This window comes from Solanum stenotomum, chromosome 3 (assembly GCF_019186545.1).
Source record: "Solanum stenotomum isolate F172 chromosome 3, ASM1918654v1, whole genome shotgun sequence".
In the NCBI taxonomy this organism is placed as follows: Eukaryota; Viridiplantae; Streptophyta; class Magnoliopsida; order Solanales; family Solanaceae; genus Solanum; species Solanum stenotomum.
In genome coordinates, this window is record NC_064284.1 from 50,778,565 (window position 1) to 50,799,158 (window position 20,594).

A 20,594-nucleotide genomic window follows, 5' to 3' on the forward strand; every position below is an offset into this window, starting at 1 on the left:
TTAATCTACAATGAGATAAGTAAAACTACTTTTAGTATCTAATCAACACATTTAGCTACTTAAACTCACAAAAATGGTAGCCCAGCAGTGGGTCCTATAAATTATCATATCAAGGAGGTTGTTCAATTATTTCTCCTCGAATTACATACACATACCAACGTAGAGTAAGTAGTAAGCCTACACAACATGCAGTTTGGTGGTGTATCACCACACCGTCGTATATTTCCATATAAAATATTCACACCTTTCCCCATCATAAACCCTGCAGTCCCCACATATACATATAAAACAACCTCAAATGTTCCTTATCATAGTAACCAATACTGAACTCACCACCCCTTGAGTTCTTAATAACAACAAACATGTAATTCCTTATCCAAACTCATGCATAAGGAGGACAAAAAAGTAGTAGTCACCTTACTTTATGTAACAACTGGGAAAATGATACGTTGAACTAGAGCCTTGACGTTTGGGTTAGTGTGACCTTAGGTTGATGTTTATGCTATTTTAAAACTTAAGTGGTGCTAGGTAGCAGCCTAGGGTGAGGCAAGGGCCTAGGCTTGCAAGTTAGGGTGAAAGAAACCATGTCCTTGGAAGGACTACTTGGCAATGGGGCTGCTAGATTGCCTAAGTGGTTGGCGAGTCACCCTTTTGCCCCTGTGGTCACCTAGTGGACTACCCATTTTGCCTAGCTACTGGACCAAAGGTCGATCTAAAGAGGAGCTCGCCATGCTGGTTAGGGTGTCGCCCTTCTCCCCCTCCATAGCCCAATGACCAGCCTTTGAGTGAGTCACTGGAACAAAGGGTGAGCAAAGGGTGCGCTTGGTGAGTCGCCTAGTGCACTTGGCGAGCTCAAGCTGGCAAGGGGAGAAAATTTTAAGTCGAAACTTCAGGGTCCATAGTTCTTTTCCGAAATTGACCCTATACTATTCTACTCTTTCCTAGCAACTATATAACCTTTTATGATCTAATTCCTTTAATTTAAGTCACTCCTATTAGAGTTAAAAAGAAACCCATCTCCTCTCAAATATTTCTCTCACTAGAAATCCTCCATTAGAGAAGAAGAAGAAGAGAGCCATTGGAGCTAGGGTTTGATAATTTCATGGTGGTTCTTCCTCAAATTGATTCGGGAATCTTAGTAAGGGTATGGTGATCCTTCATCTAGGATTACTTTTCACCCTAGAGTCAATTTTAAAGATGTTTTCAAAGTTTTCAAGTTCCACAAAAAACCTAGATTTCACTTAAACTCATCGGTTCTTGCATCAAAAGATTTCAAATGATAAAGCATGATTGCATTGATGTTTAGTTGATGTTTTAAGCTGAAAATCTCTACGAATCCATGATTTCTCTAAATTCCTAAATATGGCTTATGTAGTGGGTTTTATGATTATCAATGAATGTTGATAAAATTATGCTTAGGTTGAATTATATTATTGAATTCTATTGATATCTATGCATATAGATGGTGAATTGTTGGAGGATTGAGGAATTGTAATTCATGGCTTTGAAAAGGGTAAGTTGTGACTTAATTCTCATTTAAAGTCAAATTGTTCTTGAATTGTTTATCCACTTGAAAGGTGGAGGTGTGTATTTACTTTGTGTACTGATCCACTTGAAAGGTGGAGGTGGTTCCTTATGAGTACATTGTGATCATGGCCTTGAAGGCATTATATGATGAATTGTAGTATTTTCATGATGTTGTGTAAATGATTGTGATATGAAGGTTATACTTGTGGTTTCAATGGTAGAATGATGATCTTATATGGAATGTGAATGTGTTGTGATTAAAAGTGTATTCTCACTAAACACTTATGAATGTTGATAGTAGAATGTGAAGGGTTTCTATGTTATAATATCTTATCTTGACCTGGTAGACTTAGGTGCCCTCTTTTTGATAAATGAAAGCTATGATTGAATGTGATCTCTTGACTTGGTAGGCTTAGGCATCCTTCTTTTGTGTATTGAATGTATCTTGACTTGATGTCTTAATGTGTTGAATTGGTAGACCTAATATTGGTAGCCTTTTCATTAATGAATGAATGACTGTCTTGATTGGTAGACCTAATGTTTGTAGGCTTTCTGTAAATGACTAATGAGGTATTTTAGACTATCACTTCAATCGGTAGACCTAAAGTTGGTGGCCCTTCATAGTGACTCTAGAACCCTATATGAATGTGAAACCTTGAAGAGGTAGACCTAATTGTGGTGGCCTCCTTCTAGTGTGAAATGATGAACCTAGAGACGGTAGACCTAATGGTGGTGGGTCTCTCTAGGAAGATCACTGAGCTATCCTTAATGTACCTTGAACAGTAGACCTATTGGTGGTGGACCTTTTTGGTAAAAGTACTTAGGGTAAGTAGGCCTAATGTTCATGGCCCTCTCTAATACACTAATATGAATGACACTACTCTATGGGAACTAAGTATAAGCACTGAGTGGATATGGTTAAGATAGTAGCTCTTCCCAATGAAGAGGCTAGAGTCCAATGAACATCTTTGGATATCCGATAAACTATGTGCCAACATAGGATGTGTTTTAGTTCTACCCTTGGCAAGTAGAACACCTTCCACGGTGTAGGGTTTATGAGACCGGATTCCATGTCTAGCTTGCATGGTCTATGTCCGTTAATGCCCATTCCCATCATTTGAGATGTGCACTCTAGTTACTTGATAGGTACTTCGAAGTGTAGGTAGTAGTATGGGATGTTATCTATACATTGCATGAGTAGGCTTTGAAGGTACTATAAGGAGTTCTCTACGCCTTAATGGCTAATGAATAGAAGTCCTCTAAATGCATGAATGTGTCCTAAATGATTCTAATGAAGAATGTTGACCTATTGTCTATATGAAATGATTAATGAGTTATTTAGCATGTTATGTTGAAATGCAAAGGTTCTTGTCTATTGTAGCCCTGAGGAATTTCTAGATGTGTATGAAGAGGTTGTATGGGGGACCAGTTCATATCTTACTTAGGTGCGTCTTAGGGTAACTTTTGCTAGAGATCCTAAGCTGATGAAATGGCTTACTTGAAGAATACGCTTATGCGTTGAAGGTATATATATATGTGTGTGACAAATGTTAAATGTGACTTGTATGTTTGTTGTGACTTATATTATGCCTCTATTGTTCAATGTTCATGAAGTTTTACCAAATGGCATAAAATTATGACTTTCAACAAAATGTCCCTTTTTGGCATGTTTTTGCGTGGTCTTCCTACTTAGTACTTAATTGTGCTAACCCATTCTTCTTCTATGTTTTACTAGAAGTGTAGGTTCCGGCAAGTGATCGTTTCTAGCTAGAAGTTGAAGTGCTTGGGATAGAGTTTTCCTCCAAGACTTGGTATATCCTCATAAATTGGGGACAAAGCATATTATTGTTCTAGTTCCTTTATGTTTAGGACTTTGTAATAGACATTCCAGTATTTTTTATTGTAAAGGGCCGTGACCCTATCTGTTAAACTTTGCCTTAAAATGGCCATGGGAGACTTATTTCCGCTGCTTTATAAATGAGATTTTAATAGTTGGTTGTAAATAAGTTCTTAATTCCGCACTATATTCTATATCAAATGTTATGAAAGCTAAGAGGCTTGTATTAGACTTCTCTGAGGTCGAGTACGCCGTGTTATGACTAGGGGGTGCTCTCGGATTGTGACACCTTAATTTATGAAACTTTCCCTTTTAACTTGGAATCTTCAAGAACTTCAACTTCCCTTCACACTTGAACCAAAGAAGAAGAGAAAAGTATCTTAATAACCAAGGATGTGATGAGTAGCATCTAGAAATATTCTGCCTTTATACTTGAGCATGAATAACATGTTTACCTAATTATTAATGGGAGAATTAAGCTAATCCATAAGTGTTTTCACCTACCTTGTCTTGCAGAGATGAGGGTTTCTTCACGAACCCTAGAAGAACTTTAACGTTGTTGCTTTAATCCTTAAGAGAAAAGAGAGAGAGAGAGCTCGAGTTAATTGTCAATATAATGTGTTTAAAATGGGTGAAAATAACAGCCAATATATCTTATATTGAGCTTTCTTCACCTTTAAGGATATCCTCTAGAACCTCCTTCTTTTTAGCTTCATTTTCTTCCACTGATTGGTCAAGTAGGTAATTCACCTGCTTATGTATATCAAGCTACTCAAAAGGTTAAAGTAGGTGATTCACCTACTTTCCCTTTTCATTAGTTGGGCTTCACTTACATTGGGCCTTAACAAATTTGGCTACTGGGTTTTAAATCCATTTTCATTATATTTAACTTAGTTTGGGCCTCAACTAAGTCCATTAGCATGGGCCTGCATCTAATCCATAAACCTTGGCCTTTTTAACTATATCCATATAACTCAAGTAGGTGACGCACCTACTTAGACCTTTGGACTAGTCAACAAGTCAAAGTAGGTGATGCAACTACATGTCACCTACTAGCTTAGTTATGTCAAGCAAGCAACTCACTTATTTTATTCTATTTTCTAAATATTAATCTCTTTTTCTTTAACTTAGCACTTAACTTTCAACTTTAAGTTCAATTACCACCTTACTAGCTCGAGTTTTAAATACTTACGTTTGATTTATAACTTGCAGTACACATGTTGAAATGTGCAAGGCATCACATCGCCTTTCAATACATTTTAAACCAACTCTAGTCATATAAGAAACATGGTCCCTCACCTTTACTCTAAGGCTATGTCAATTATCACAAGAATAGAACAAACATATGTGTAATATGGGTTGTTACGTCGTTTCCCCCTTAAAACATTCGTCCTCGAATCTTAGCATGGTTATCCAACCCAAACTGGTTTAAGCCTAAGTTAGTACTACTATTAATCACATAATACCTATAGACTTATACTTACATGTCAACGGCTCAACTACACATTTTCATCCTTCTGATCGATCTGAAAGAGATATAGATACTTCAATTTCACTGCCTATTCCGCTTCCCATGTAACTTCTTCTATTTGTTGGTTCCTCCATAATACTTTAAGATACCTCTTTATTTCATAAACTCTTAACTTATAGATACAAAATAGCAATGGGTACTTCTTCATAGGTGAGATCTCCCGTAACTTGTACATCTTCAGTAGGAGTAATATGAGATGGGTCACCTATACACTTCTGAAGCATCGAGACATGGAACACCGGATGAACGGATGGAAGCTCATGTGGTAGCTCTAACTCATAGGCTACATGGCCACTCTTTGAATAATCCTGTATGGCCCTATATAGCGGGGACTCAACTATAGTTTTTCACCAAACCTCATTATCCCTTTCATTGGAGACACCTTCAAGAACACCCAATCCCCTATAGAAAATTCTAGCCGTCTCCTTCTATCATTTGCATATGATTTATGTCGACTTTGAGCTATTTCTAGTCGTTGATGTATTACTTTGACTTTTTTCCATATCTTGTGAACAAGATATTGCCCAAATAAGGCACTTTCACTTGTTTCGAACCAGTCAATTAGGGATCTACACTTTCCTCCATATAAAGCTTCGTAAGGTGCCATTTTGATACTATAATGGTAATTATTGTTATAAACGAATTCAATAAGTGGTAGATGATCATTCCAGCTACCCTTGAAGTCTACCATACAAGCTCGCTGCATAACCTCAAGTGTTTGAATTTTACGGTTTGCCTGACCATCCATTTAAGGGTGAAAGATTGTACTTAAATTCACCTGTGTTCCAAAACTTTTCTGAAATGACTTCAAAAAATTTTCTCTGACTTGAGCTCCTCTATCGTATATTATAAAGATTGGCACTTCATGTAGTCAAACTATCTCTTTAATATACAACCTTGCATGCACTTTGGTTGTATAAGTAGTCTTCACTGGCAAGAAGTGCGCTGATTTGGTGAGTCTGTTAACTAATACCTGTATGTAATCAAACTTCCGAAATGAACGAGGCAAACCAGTTACAAAATCCATGTTGAACACGTCCCATTTCAAAATTGGAAGTTCTATACTCTGCATATAACCTCCGGGCTTTTGGTGCTCTACTTTTACTTGTTGACAATTTGGACATTGAACCACAAATTTTGTAATGTTCTTCTTCATGTCACCCAACCAATACATTTCTTTCAAGTCATGATACAATTTAGTTGACCCCGGATGAACAAAATATCTTGAATTATCTTCTTCCATCATGATCCTATTTCTTAGTTCATTTACATTAGGTACACATAATATGTTTTGACGTTGAAGTACTCCCGCTTGTGTAAGCTCTAATGCCTTTGTCATACCATGTTGTACATTCTCCTTACGATGTAATAGAATAGGATCAGTACACTGCTTCTCTTTCACTTCCATTACTAATGGGGGTTCTGTTGCATTTTACACAATAACCACTTCCGGATATTCAAGAATGTGAACCCCCAAGCTAGCTAGTTGGCATAGATTCTTAGTTATTCCTTGTCTTTCCACAGACTTCCCATAAGTGCTTGCCGTTATTTTACAGCTTAAAGCATCAGGTACTACATTTGCTTTCATGGGATGATACAAGATATCAATATCATAATCTTTTAATAACTCCAGCCTTCTTCGCTGCCTTAGAGTTAGGTCCTTTTTCTTAAAGATATATTGCAAACTATTGTGATCAGTGTATATGTCAACATGAACTCAGTACAAGTAGTGGTGCCATATCGTCACAGTAAATACAGCTGCTGCTAGCTCCAGATCATGAGTTGGATAATTTTTTTCATATGGCCAAAGTTGCCTTGAGCCATAAGCTATAACTTTACCATGTTGCATCAATACACATCCTAGTCCCACTCCCAAAGCATCACAATATACTGCATACCCTTCCGTTCGTTCTGGAAGTACCAATACACGTGTAGAAGTTAATTTATTCTTCAACTTTTGGAAGCTTCTTTTACATGCATCACTCCATTTAAACTTTGTTTCTTTGTGTGTTAGCTTTGTTAATGGTGCAGCAATGGAAGAGAATCCTTCAACAAACCTTCTGTAATAAACTGCCAATCCAAGAAAACTACGGATCTCCATAGGCCTTGTAGGTTTGGCATGTTTTTCACGGCTTCTATCTTTTGAGTATCAACCTTTATTCCTTCGGCAGCTACAATATGACCTAAGAATGCCACAAATTTCAACCAAAACTCATATTTAGAGAACTTCGCATACAACTTACGATCAAGAAGAATTTGTAAAACCTGCTGCAAGTTATCAACATGGTCATCTTCTGATCATAAATACACCGAAATGTCTTCTATGAATACTATCACAAACACATCTAGAAATGGCTTGAACACCCTATTCATCAAATCGATAAAAGTTGTTGGTTCATTTGTTAACCTGAATGACATGACTAAAAACTCAAAATGACCATATCGTGTCTGGAAAGTTGTCTTGGGAATATCTTTGTCTTTGACCCTCACTTTGTGATAACCCGACCTCAAGTCGATCTTTGGAAAACACATAGCATCCTGTAACTGATCAAACAAATCATCAACTCTAAGGAGGGGATATTTATTATTAATTGTTACCTTATTCAACTACCGGTAGTCAATACAAATTCTTAACGAGCCATCTTTCTTGAGTACAAATAAAACTGGAGCTCCCCATGGGGACATACTAGACCTTATGATCCCTTTTCTAACAGGTCTTTTAATTGCTCCTTCAACTCTCGTATCATTCTAAATGGAGGGATAGAGATAGGTTGAGTATCTGGAATCACATCAATACCAAACTCTACTTCTCACTCTGGAGGAAAACTCAAAATATCTTCCAGATATACATCGAGAAATTCATTTGCCACTGGAATGTATTGCAGAGTTGGTGTAATGACCCGAGAGCACCCCCTAGTCGTTACCGACATATTCGACCTCTCAGAAGTATTATACAAGCTCTTAGCATTCGTCATAGCATTTATCATAGAAAAATAGCAGAAAATTTAAAACTTTTTCAAAATATATCACAAGACTTAAACAATCACCTCATTTAAAACTTTAATACAAAATCGGAGTACTACGTCTCAAGGTAGCCATCTTAAAACATTACTACAACACAAGAGGGACACATCCCTTACAATACAAAAGAAACTACTATATAGTACATTGAACTTAAGGAAACTCTTTAACATAAAGGTCCTTTAATCTTTAGGGACATCACTTCTAGGAAAGGCCCATTAGCCACCACCACCTACACTTGGTTTGAAAAGATGTAGAAGAATGGTGATAGTACAAGAATGCACTAAGTATGGTAACCATGAAAAAACATGCTTTTAGAAGGGATATTTAGTTGGAAACCATGCATCTTGCCGTTATAGAGAAACTTCAAGAATATTTAGAACAATAGGCACAATATAAACCACATACATCATCATACACACGAAAACCATTCATTATAGCACTTAGAGCCACTTATAACATTTTAGGCACATTCAATGCATACAATACATTACCTTCCTCTTTATCTTAACTTCTTTCCTCATGCAACCCTTAGAGAACACTTGGTGCAATGTATCACCTTAAGGTTACCAAGTGTGAACTTACATGTATCCTTCATCAATCCAACCACATATATTCATAGAGTCATAAGCACACCATAAGACATAATCTTCACATAGGAACCATCACCTAAGACAACCCTTAAGTTACACTAGTGCAATGTGCAAGTAGCATCCCATATTACTACATACACCAAGTGGTCCTAAGAAGCCACCATAGACTAGGCACATCATATTCAACAAGTCATAACATCTTCATTTAACATTAGACATAAGGGCAACATACTTCACAACATCATATAAGGACTCATTCCTTTACTACATCATTAGTCATAACCCATTTAGCTCATATCATAAGTAAACCACCCTCACTACCCCTTCACAAGCTCACTTGTGCAATGTACACATGGAGTCCCACACCCCGACATATACTAAGAAAACCCATTAAGAAGTCATAAGTGTAATTCACATGCATAATCATACTTCATGTCTTGACATAAGTAAAGTCAACCTTAACATGCTTTCATATTAACATACATAGACCATAGTCTTCATTACATAAAGAGCCTAATCATAACCTCTCTGAGAGTCTGCTTGTGAAATGCATAAGTAGTGTCCATAGTCCTACCTACACTAAGTAACTCTTCAAGAAATCATGACTAGATTTTATATTCTTATCTTAGTTCATTTCTTAACTTTTAGGAGACATTGTCATAACCGACATAGACCATGTGAGCTACATGGAATCCGATGTTCTACTCCCACACCAAACAAAAAGGGTACTACTTGCCAAGGTAGGACCTACATACATAATAGCTATTTAGTGGATCCACAAACCTAAGACCTACGGGGGCACGTAGTTATGAAACAAGGAGATTGCTACAAGAAACCTTGACTTACTAGGCGTGGAGGTTTCCATCTCATGAGACAACATCAATGTTGGGAACCCGGACTTGCTAAATGTGAAGGTTATCTTGTGGGAAGCCAGACTTTCTAAATGTGAAGCCCCCACTCTCATTTTTCAAGTTCACTCGGTGCTAAGCTCCAATTTCCTTTTTAAACATCTTTAAGCCTTTATTTAACATTAGTTCATAAAATAGGCTTTAGGGACTTAGCCCCTCATATCATATAGCTCAAAAGTTTCTAAAATGAGAATGACCTTTAATCATAGAACCTACATTATGTGAAAATGACCTTTCACATAGCATACCATATTCATAACATAGTCTAGTTTAGAGTACAATTGCAGAAACCTTTTAAGAGACTCACTTTCAATATATTATCATAAAACTTATTCATCCATTCATGTGTGTGTGTACATATGTGAAAAAGCCTTCCACATAAACACCTTTATGCAACACATTTTCATACCTTGCTAATCATACACTTTGCATGCATAATAAGATGTAAAGGTGCATATATGAGTTAACCTTTTAATAGACACCATAACACATCATATTCATAGCTATACATGTAGAGATTGTGTCTGCATATTGGTCCTCATAGTGACATAATAGAAATAACATTGATATTGAGTGCACTTCCCCTCAAGGGATCACAACACATTCACAATGTCCCCAAATCATGAGAAATTCATATATAAATCCCTTTTGGGATTCTGGACCACACACCCAGACTTCATCATAGGATACAAGGATACATTCAACATTGAATAGGTACTCCTAACATGTATATGATCAAACATTCTTATAGGGGTCATATAGGTAGGGGTCATTCCAGAATAGTACTTAACACAATCAATAATGTAGAACACATGTTATACCTAACATTATTATTCACATTATACTCCTCATCATCAACACACTTTAAACATCATGCTAGCATTGAGGATTTCATACATAACATTAATAGCACAACTTCATGAACATATGCATCATAGTCATCAATTCACTTCACATCTGTTGCCTTCAAGGCCATGATCTCAACATGCATAGATAGACAAGAAGTAAACACCGCCACCATAAGTGGACCAAACCACACAACATCAATTCTCATACAATAGACTAGAACTTAGGTCAACTTGCCAATCCTCCAAGCCATCATCAGCATGGATCAATCCTCAACAATTCATAATCAATTGAAATAGATAGCAATAGGAATCAACAATGTAATTCAATAACATATCCATAATCTAAGTACAATTCATTAAACAGAGGGATCAACCCATAACTTTGCCCATAAGGCCATAATTCTCAACTCATCAATATACCAACAATTCAGCGTGAATAAGTATAGATAATCATAAGAAACATCAATACAATCTAATCTGAACATAATTTCACCAATAGAGATCATATTCACAAAGACCCTCATCATAGGCCAATTTTCGAGAATTTGGGGATCATGGGTTCTTCAAGAATTCCTTTGAAAATTGTCTTAAAAACCTTAATTCCACATTAATTCATCAATAGAATTATTTAGAAAATCGTTTGACAAGGGACCTATGTATAGATTGAAAATTGGAAATTTTGGTCTTCGAATCACTTTTGAAAATCTTTGATAGAACTCCTTTAATGAGAGGTTATTGAAGAATCAAGAGTTGCCATACCTTAATTATTGAAGACCCATACAATTTAAGAAGAAATCAGTTGAGAACCCATCATCTAGCTTGTGCTTCATCAAGGTCTTCAATGGAGTTTTTGAGAGAATCTATTTTGAGAGGGAATGGTCAATTTGAAGAATGGGGTCTAATTCTAGGTTTTGAGATTTTACCCAACTTAAAATGCCCTAACGTAGGTAGAATAACCATTTATATTAATCTTCTAAAGTACCGAAACTACCCCTCACTTGGTTGAACCTTTTAAACAAGTCAAATTTGAGTTTTATTTTCGTAGATTTCGTTGGGAACCAAGTCTGCGACGCGGAGGTTTTCCCACAAGTTTTTGGAAATTAAATTTCTAGACAGTAGAGTCCGCGGTGTCTCTGCGACACGGAGCAACTTTTGGCCATTGGTGGAGCAGTTCCGCGACTCGGAGCCACTCCCTCCATGCACAACTTCAAGTTTCCTTGGCAGCTTGTTTGGCCGAGTGTTAGGGTCCTCCTCGGGGACCCTTAGGGTGGTCTTGGGGAGTTGTAGCCGAACGTTTTGATACTGAAAACGTTTATTAAGACACTAGGGTCACCTCCACTGATTTTAGAATCCAAACAACACATAAAAACATGAACAACATGCTAGAACACACCAACAGGCAAAAGACTAGTTTTCGAACGTCTTGCTCGTCCCTTGACGTTTGACTTCCAAATTCTTTAAAACTGACTAAAAAGGTTATTCTTCATTATTTTAACAAGTTATTAATTCATAAAACCCATGTGAGGCCCTACTTTATCCTATTTTATTTTGAGGGTCGTTACAATTGCCCCCACTTAGGAACATTCGTTGTTGAATGACATTTAAAACACTTCTGCGGACTCAATGACCCAACTGGCAGCTCACAATACCCAACATACAACATCAACTCCACATAAAGGCTCAAAACAACTTTGTGCAATTCAAGAAAGTTGCAACACATCTACCAATTCCTTATGCATCAACTTTATTATTTCCCATTTCATTTGAGGAACTTCCTTCTCCAAATCATCATTCTCATTTCAAACACCAAAGAAACACAACATGCAACTATCTCATTAAAGAACATTATGCAACTTTATAATAAGATATCATTTAAACATGCACTTAAAATCTACTCATGCAACACAAGCAAGTAGAAACTTTATTCACCGACTCATAATGCATCAACCACATAGGCCTTTCTCATGTTCGTAAGAGGAAGTACCTACTCTTAATCATGACAAGATATTTATCCCTTTTATATCATTATAGGGTCCAATATGCAATGGCTTTCAAATGCACACATAGATATGATCAACATTTCCACTCATGAGGCAATTAAGCAATTCATACTAGTTTCACACTAATATGAGGATTATAGATCATCTACCAGTCTTATCATTTAATCATCATACTATCAAGAACATACATGGCATTACCATGGTTAGTTATGTTCAAGGAGGGACTACCTTCTCCTAGTCACAACATACACACATGGCATCATAAACTCATCAACAAGCATTACACAAAGGTTAATTGATTTAACGAGAAATTCTCAACTCCTAACCTAAGCATGCTCATACTCTCTTCCTCATGAAGTCAAGTATGCATTCACCTTATAAGATCCATATTGACATGAGAAACATGAATTTTATTACAAAAAATCCATTTTTTTTTGTAATAAGAATCCTTCAAAACATGCATAATATAGTTTCTTCTAGGACATGCATAATATACGGAGATCACGCAACTCACAATCATTTGCAAGACTCCAAAACATGAACAAGCTACTAGGAACTCTTTGGTCTAAAGCTTGAATAAGAATAGAAGGAAAAGATAAGGATATCAACAACCTTACTACTCAGTCATCATCCCCCACTTAGGGTAAACCCATCTAAGAGCACATTAAAGTAACCAAGAGAACTATCACTTACTAATAAAGCACAATGTCCCCCTCTTGGGATCATGTTATGCAACCTCCTTTAATCATTACCTCCTTCATCTCTAACGTAGGAACCATTCTCTACTAAATCTTCACTATACTCCCTTACGTGAGGATTTGAAGAATATAAAAAATGAGTATCTATACCACTTCACTGAATATGTATCACCCAAAGTGGATCTCAACATGGAGAACTCAAGGAAGTTCGATGGAGAACTCAAGGAAGTTCAATGTACAAATAGTAAGGGCACACAAAACCTTACCATCTAGGCACGTTATCCCCACTTGGGGTGAGCTTAATCAACTCTTTATCACATCATACCCTTATCTTCACCTTTGGTGTAACTTTCTGCTCAACCATGCCTAGGTATTATCTAAATACCCTCTTTGAATGACCATACTTAAGATAAACCTTACAAGGCAACTATCCTCTTTAGAGTAGGTCAACATCTATTCTCTTGTCCTTCCCATGAACTAAGGGGTACATGTAACTCTCCAAGTTAACCTTAGCGGAAAACACTATCCCAACTCATGGAACAAAGCTCCTTTTTCCACTCTTAGGGCAAGGCAACACAAGAACTCTGATTCACACAAGGACACCCATGAAGCATCACTCATAAGAAAAAAGTAACTTTCAACTCAAACTAGTTACCACATTCCTTCAAAACTCCTCAAATCTACACCATGAGTTTCTACTATCATTACCCATCACCATAAATCTACTCATCATTCTAAAAAGGATTTCATTCTTACCATAATGACTCTTACACTATGATAACTATACCACCATATAACATTTTCAATGTAATGCTCCCAACCTTATAGGTCACACATAGCCATGATTGGCATCACAATACGATTTCCAAATCTACCTTCAGATATACTCATATAGTCACTACATCATAATAAGCATTAAAACTCACCTCTTCTTCCCTCGATCCTTGTAACATCACCCATTCTAAGTAATCACATCTAGAAGAGCAACGAACAAGGGAAAATAAGAGAGAGAGATCATATGGAGTTAAGCTATACGACACGACACAAGAGTAAGGAAGAAAATGAAACTTCTATCGTGCAATAGCCTCTCGCTCATAGATGTGTCGCGACTCACACCGATGAACAAGACTTTACTAGACATGGCTCATGAAACATTGAATCCTAAGACCATTTTCATAACCTTATGCACTAATACCAAGTTTCTAACTACCCGAGAGCACCTCCTAGCCGTTACAGGCGTATTCAACCTCTAGGAGGTCTTGTACAAGCCCTTAGAATTCTTCATAGCTTTTATCATAGAAAAATAGCAAAAAGTTTAAAACTTTTTCATAATATAACACAAGACTTAAACAGTCACCTCATTTAAACTTTTAATACAAAATCGGAGTACTATATCTTAAGGTAGCCATCTTAAAACACGACTACAACACAAGATGGACACAACCCTAACAATACAAAAAAACTACTATATAGTACAATGAACTTAAGGAAACTCTTTAATATAAAGGTCCTTGAATCTTTAAGGACACACCCGAACTTGGGAATAGTAAACCAAGCTCATCACTTCTAGGAAATGCCCTTTAGCCACCACCACCTACACTTGGTTTGAAAAGATAAAGATGAATGGTGACAGTACAAGAATGCACTAAGTATGGTAACCATGCAAAAACATGGTTTTAGAAGGGAAATTTAGTTGGAAACCATGCATCATGCCTTTTTAGGGAAACTTCAAAAATATTTAGTACAATAAGCAAAATATAAACCACATACCTCATCACGCATACGGAAACCATTCGTAACAACACATAGAGCCACTTATAACATTTTAGGCACATTCAATGCATACAATACCTTACCTTCTTCTTTATCTCAACTCCTTTCCTCAAGCAACCCTTAGGGAATACTTGGTGCAATGTATCACTTTAAGGTTACCAAGGGTGAACTTACATATAGCCTTCATCAATCCAACCACATATATTCATAGAATCATAAGCACATCATAAGACATAGTCTTTACATAGGAACCATCACCTAAGACGACCCCTAAGTCACACTAGTGCAATGTGCAAATGCATTTCATAATACTACTCACACCAAGTATTCCTAAGAAGCCACCACATACTAGGCACGTCATATTCAACAAGTCATAACATCTTTATTTAACACTAAACATAAGGGCAACATACTTCATAACATCATATAAGGACTCATTCCATTACTACATCATTAGTTATAACCCATTTAGTTCATATTATAGGTAAACCACCCTCACAACCCCTTCATAAGATCACTTGTGCAATGTACACATAGAGTCCCATACCCCCACATATACTAACCAAATCCATTAACAAGTCATAAATGTAATTCACATGCATAATCATTCTTCATGTCTTGACATAAGTAAAGTCAACCTTAACATGCTTTCATATTAACATACATAGACCATAGTCTTCAATACATAAAGAGCCTAATCATAACCTCTCTTAGAGTCCACTTATCTAGTGCATAAGTATGGTCCATAGTCCTACCTACACTAAGTAACTCTTCAAGAAATCATGACTAAAGTTCATTTTCTTATCTTAGTTTATTTCTCAACTTTCGGGAGATATTGCCATAACTGACATAGACCATGTGAGCTACACAAAATTTGGTGTTCTACTCCCACACCGAAAAGCGAGAGTACTACTTACTATGGTAGGACCTATATATATAATAGATATATAGTGGATCGAATAAGCTAAGACCTTCGGGGGCACGTAGTTATAGTACAACGAGATTGCCACTAGAAACCTTGACTTATTAGGCGTGAAGAGTTCCATCTCATGAGACAAGATCTATGTTGGGAACCCGAACTTGCTAAACGTGAAGTTTCTCTTGTGGGAAGCGAGACTTGCTAAACGTGAAGCCCCCACTCTCATTTTTCATGTTCACTCGGTGCTAAGCTCCAACTCCCTTTTTAAACATCTTTAAGTCTTTATTTACCATTTGTTCATAAAATAAACTTTAGGGACTGAACCCCTCATACCATAGAGCTCAAAGGTTTCTCAGATGAGAATGATCTTTCATCATAGAACCTACATTATGTAAGAATGACCTTTCACATAGTCATACCATTTTCGTAACGTAGTCTACTTTAGACTACAATTGAGGAAACCTTTTAAGAGACTCACTTTCACTAGATTATCATAAACCTTATTCATTCATTCAGGTGTTTGTGTACATATGTGAGAAAGCCTTTAACATAAACACCTTTATACAATATGTATTCATACCTTGCTAATCATACACTTTGCATGAATAATAAGATGGAAAGGTGCATATAAGTGTTAAACTTTCAATAGACACCGTAACACATCATATTCATAGCTATACATGTAGAGTGTGTGTATATTGGTCTTCATAGTGACATAATAGAAACAACATTGATATTGAGTGCACTTCCCCTCAAGGGATCACAACATATTCAGAATGTCCCCAAATCATGAGCCATTCACATATAAAGACAAATTGGGATTTTAGACCACACATCTACACTTCATTATAGGAGACAAGGACACATTCAACGTTGAATAGGTATTCCTAACATGTATATGATCAAACATTCAAATAGGGGTCATACAAGTAGGGGTCATTCCACAATAGTACTTAACACAATCAATAATGTAGACCACACGTTATCCCTAGCATTATTATTCAAATTATACTCCTCATTATCAACAGACTTTAAACATCACACTAGCATTGAGGATTTCATACATAACCTTCATAGCACAACTTCATGAACATATGCATCATAGTCATCAATTCACTTCACATTTATTGCCTTCAAGGCCATGATCTCAACATGCATAGATAGACAAGAAGTAAACACCGCCACTATAAGTGGACCAAACCACACAACATCAATTCTCATACTATAGACTAGAAGTTAGGTTAACTTACTAATTCTCCAAACCATGATCACCATGGATCAATCCTTAAAAATTCATAATCAATTTACATAGTTAGCAATAGGAATCAACAATGTAATTCAATAACATATACATAATCTAAGTACAATTCTATAAACTAATGGATCAACCCATAACTTTGCCCATAAGGCCACAATTCTAAACTCATCAATATACCAACAATTCAACATGAATAAGTGTATATAATCATAGGAAACATGAATACAATCTAATATAAATATAATTTCGCCAATTGAGATCATAGTCACAGTGACCCACATCATAGGCCAATTTTCAAGAATTTAGGGATCATGGGTTCTTCAAGAATTCATTTGAAAATTGTCTTAAAAGCCTTAATTCCACATTAATTAATCAATAGAATGATTTAGAAAATCATTTGACAAGGGGCCCATGTTTGGATTGAAAATTGGGAATTTTGGTCATTGAATCACTTTTGAAATCTTTGAATAAGAGATTATTTAAGAATTAAGAGTTACCCTTCCTTAATTATTGAAAACCCATGAAATTGAAGAATAAATCAGTCGTAAACCCGTCTTCTATCTTGAGGTTCATCAAGGTCTTCAATGGAGTTTTTGAGAGAATCTATTTTGAGGCGGAAGGGTCAATTTGAAGAGTGGGGTCTAATTCTATGTTTTGGTGTTTTAAACAACTTAAAATTCCCTAAAATCGGTAGAATAACCGTTTATAATAATTCCCCAAAGTACCGAAACTACCCCTCACTTAGTTGGACCTTTTAAATAAGTCAAACTTGAGTTTTATTTTCACAGATTTTGGAGGGAACCAAATCCGCGTCGCGGAGGCTTTCCCAAAAGTTTCTGGAAATTAAATTTCAAGAGAGTAGAGTCCGTGGTGTCTCCACGACGCGGAGCTACTTTTCTACATTGGTTGAGCAGGTCTGCGATGCGGAGCCACTCCCTCCATGCACAACTTCAAGCTGCCTTGGCAGCTTGTTTGGCCAAGGGTTGCGGTCCTCCTCAGCGACCCTTGGGGTGGTCCCGGGGAGTCGTACCCGTATGTTTTTACCCTAAAAACATTCATTAATACACTAGGGTCACCTCCACTGATATTAGAAACCAAGCAACACATAAAAACATGAACAACATACTAGAACACACCGACACGCAAAAGACTAGTTTTCGAACGTGTTGGTCGTCCCTTGACGTTTGACTTCCAAACTATTTAAAACTGACTAAAAAGGCTATTTTAAATTATTTTAACAATTTATTAATGCATAAAACCCATGTGAGCCTCTACTTTATCCTACTTCATTTTTAGGGTCGTTACAGTTGCTGACTCCGCATCTATATTTTTCACTCTCACTAGATGACATATGCATCCTTTGAACACCAAATTATTTGCCTTAAGGTACGAAATAAACTTACATCTTGGTGAACCAATATTACCTTTCCATTCAAGGACTACCTCTTTTGGAAAATGGAAATGCACCATCTTAGTTCGGCAATCAACCGTGGAATAACAAGAAGCTAACCAATCCATACCCATTATAACATCATAATCTACGATTTCTAGGTCAACTAGGTCATTCAATGTATCACGATCACAAAAATAAAAAATGCAATTACGATAAACCATTCTATCTATAATAGACTCACCAATCGGTGTAGACATTTCAAATGGCTTCTGTAATAGTTCTAGTGTTCTTTTTAACTTTCTGGCAATCAATGGACAACATATGAAAATGTAGACCCCTAATCAATTAGTGCATATATAATATGTGAATACATGGACAATGTACCTGTAACCACATCCAGAGAGGCTTCCAAATTTTGTTGATCTGCTTGATTATATGTGCAATTCTGAACTATACTAGAATTAGCTGCTCCCCTAGCTCCTCTACCACGATCGGTAGGCATTTGTCCCCTACCTAAAGAAGGTGTTGATGATGATGATGCAACAATTAATCTAGTAGGTTGTGCCACACCATTCACACCCCTATGAGGGAAATTTATCATCATATGACCCAGTGTACCACACCAAAAACAAACATTTGTCCCAAACCAACATGCACCTAAATGATTTCTTCCACGTTGTTTACAAGACTATCGAGGAGGTCTTGATTAGCTCATACTTCCCTACTCTTGATGACCCACTATTTGTGAACCTTGTCTTTCAATAATTTGCCTAAACTGATTGTCCCTAAATCCTTGAAACCGTGATGGAGCACAAGTTATAGAATAGAAAGATGATGTCCGAGGTGGTCTATTAAAGAATCGAGGCCCAAAATCACCTTGGGATGGCATAAACTACCCTGTGGATCTGTCCCTCTTAGAATGCCCTCTTTCTGACTCTTGTGTCCTTCTTCTTTGCCTTTTATCCTCCAACTTTTGCGCAAAAGCTTGAATCCTTGCTATAATCATATCTTTATTCAACGAAGCAATGGTACAATATCTAACCAGATATAAATCAAATATATCGACTTATCGATGAACTCTATCCTCCATAGTAGCTACTACAATACGAGCATACCTGGCAAAGGAATTAAATTTGAGACTGTACTCTCTCAAGATCATATTTCCCTGGTGGAGATTTTAGAACTGATCCGCAAGGGCCTCTCGGATCTCCAATGGTAGGAAATGGTCAAGAAATGTTATTTTGAACTCTTTCCATGTAGCTGAAGGTGCATCTGTTCCCAAAGATTGTTGTCAAGCTTCATACCACGATATAGCTACACCTTTTAATCTATATGTTGCTAGCTCGAGCACTTCTTTACCACTTACATGCATAACATCGAAAGTGCTTTGGATCTTATCTATAAAGTGTTGTGGATCTTCATTAGGATCTGACCTGGTGAATGATGGAGGGTCAAAATTAAGGAAATCACGTATCCGAATGCCAGCTGGTCTATCTACACCACTAGTACCCACAACTAGACCTTCTTGCCTTTGACCATGGCCAGCAGTTATACGAGTCAATAATTGGACTGCATTCCTCAAATCTTGTTAGGTAGCATTATAGGGGGTTCCTTAGGTTCGGCTTCCCTCCTTAGTTCTTCTGGAGATTGAGGCGTCGGGGAAGTCTGTGACAGAGACTCATATCGACCCTCACTTTGAACAGCTTGACTAGGTGGTGGTTGGCTTGTCCCTTCTTGTGCAACCACATATACTCGCTTACCTGTACTTTTACTCCTTGTCGTACCCAGCATCCTTACTATAATAAAGCAATTCAGAAGTTAGATACGATTCACCTACAATATTGATTCTATCGCACGATCTAAGAAATGAAAGAGAAGAGACAACTCCTATATGTCCCGTAACCACTTATTTATAAATGTTGTGTACAACACATCCATAAGCAAGATTCTACACATACACAACTTTGTAGACTCCCAAGGATGACCTGCTATGACACCACTTTTATCACGCCTCAAATCACATTAAGATGGACAGGCAGTCGATGCCTTAAAGGCCCGAGAGAACCAACATGTAACTTGTGCATACTATGCACATAACTATGAAAATGTTAAATATATGACAAGTTCATATAGGATGCCGTGGTACAAACCAACATAAGTAGACCCAAAACTCATATACAAAACTTGGCCGCTGAGGCCACAACTTGTAAAGAGACAAGACACAACTGAACTATATAGATTAGTCTACAAAGTCTCTAAAAGATAAAGAACCTTAGTTTAGGGTGGGA

At 36.9% G+C, this 20,594-nt stretch overlaps 2 protein-coding genes across 2 annotated transcripts; both read right to left on the minus strand.

Annotated features, from left to right (window-relative positions):
- Positions 1-692: 692 nt before the first annotated feature.
- On the minus strand, positions 693-6,303 carry LOC125859018 (uncharacterized). The gene is made up of 2 exons (XM_049538770.1): positions 5,869-6,303; positions 693-857 (listed from the first exon to the last, which is right to left on the minus strand). Exons 1-2 carry the CDS (start codon positions 6,301-6,303, stop codon positions 693-695), a joined length of 600 nt encoding a protein of 199 aa, XP_049394727.1.
- Positions 6,304-6,612: 309 nt separating this feature from the next.
- Positions 6,613-20,097, minus strand: LOC125859019 (uncharacterized). The gene is made up of 5 exons (XM_049538771.1): positions 20,001-20,097; positions 19,611-19,875; positions 18,691-18,887; positions 6,953-7,078; positions 6,613-6,806 (listed from the first exon to the last, which is right to left on the minus strand). Exons 1-5 carry the CDS (start codon positions 20,095-20,097, stop codon positions 6,613-6,615), a joined length of 879 nt encoding a protein of 292 aa, XP_049394728.1.
- Between the last annotated feature and the right edge of the window lie 497 nt (positions 20,098-20,594).

Excerpts from the sequence above, each read along its gene's own strand:
- LOC125859018 (XM_049538770.1), bottom strand. The coding sequence starts at position 6,303 with ATGGAAGTGAAAGAGAAGCAGTGTACTGATCCTATTCTATTACATCGT. Across the intron at positions 858-5,868 it reads GGAAGTTTGATTACATACAG|CTTGAGCTCGCCAAGTGCAC; the intron begins GTATTAGTTAAC and ends TCCCCTTGCCAG.
- LOC125859019 (XM_049538771.1), bottom strand. The coding sequence starts at position 20,097 with ATGCTGGGTACGACAAGGAGTAAAAGTACAGGTAAGCGAGTATATGTG. Across the intron at positions 7,079-18,690 it reads CTCTCTGGATGTGGTTACAG|GTCATATTGTAGCTGCCGAA; the intron begins GTACATTGTCCA and ends TGGCATTCTTAG. Across the intron at positions 6,807-6,952 it reads TTGGCAGTTTATTACAGAAG|AACGAACGGAAGGGTATGCA; the intron begins GTTTGTTGAAGG and ends TGGTACTTCCAG.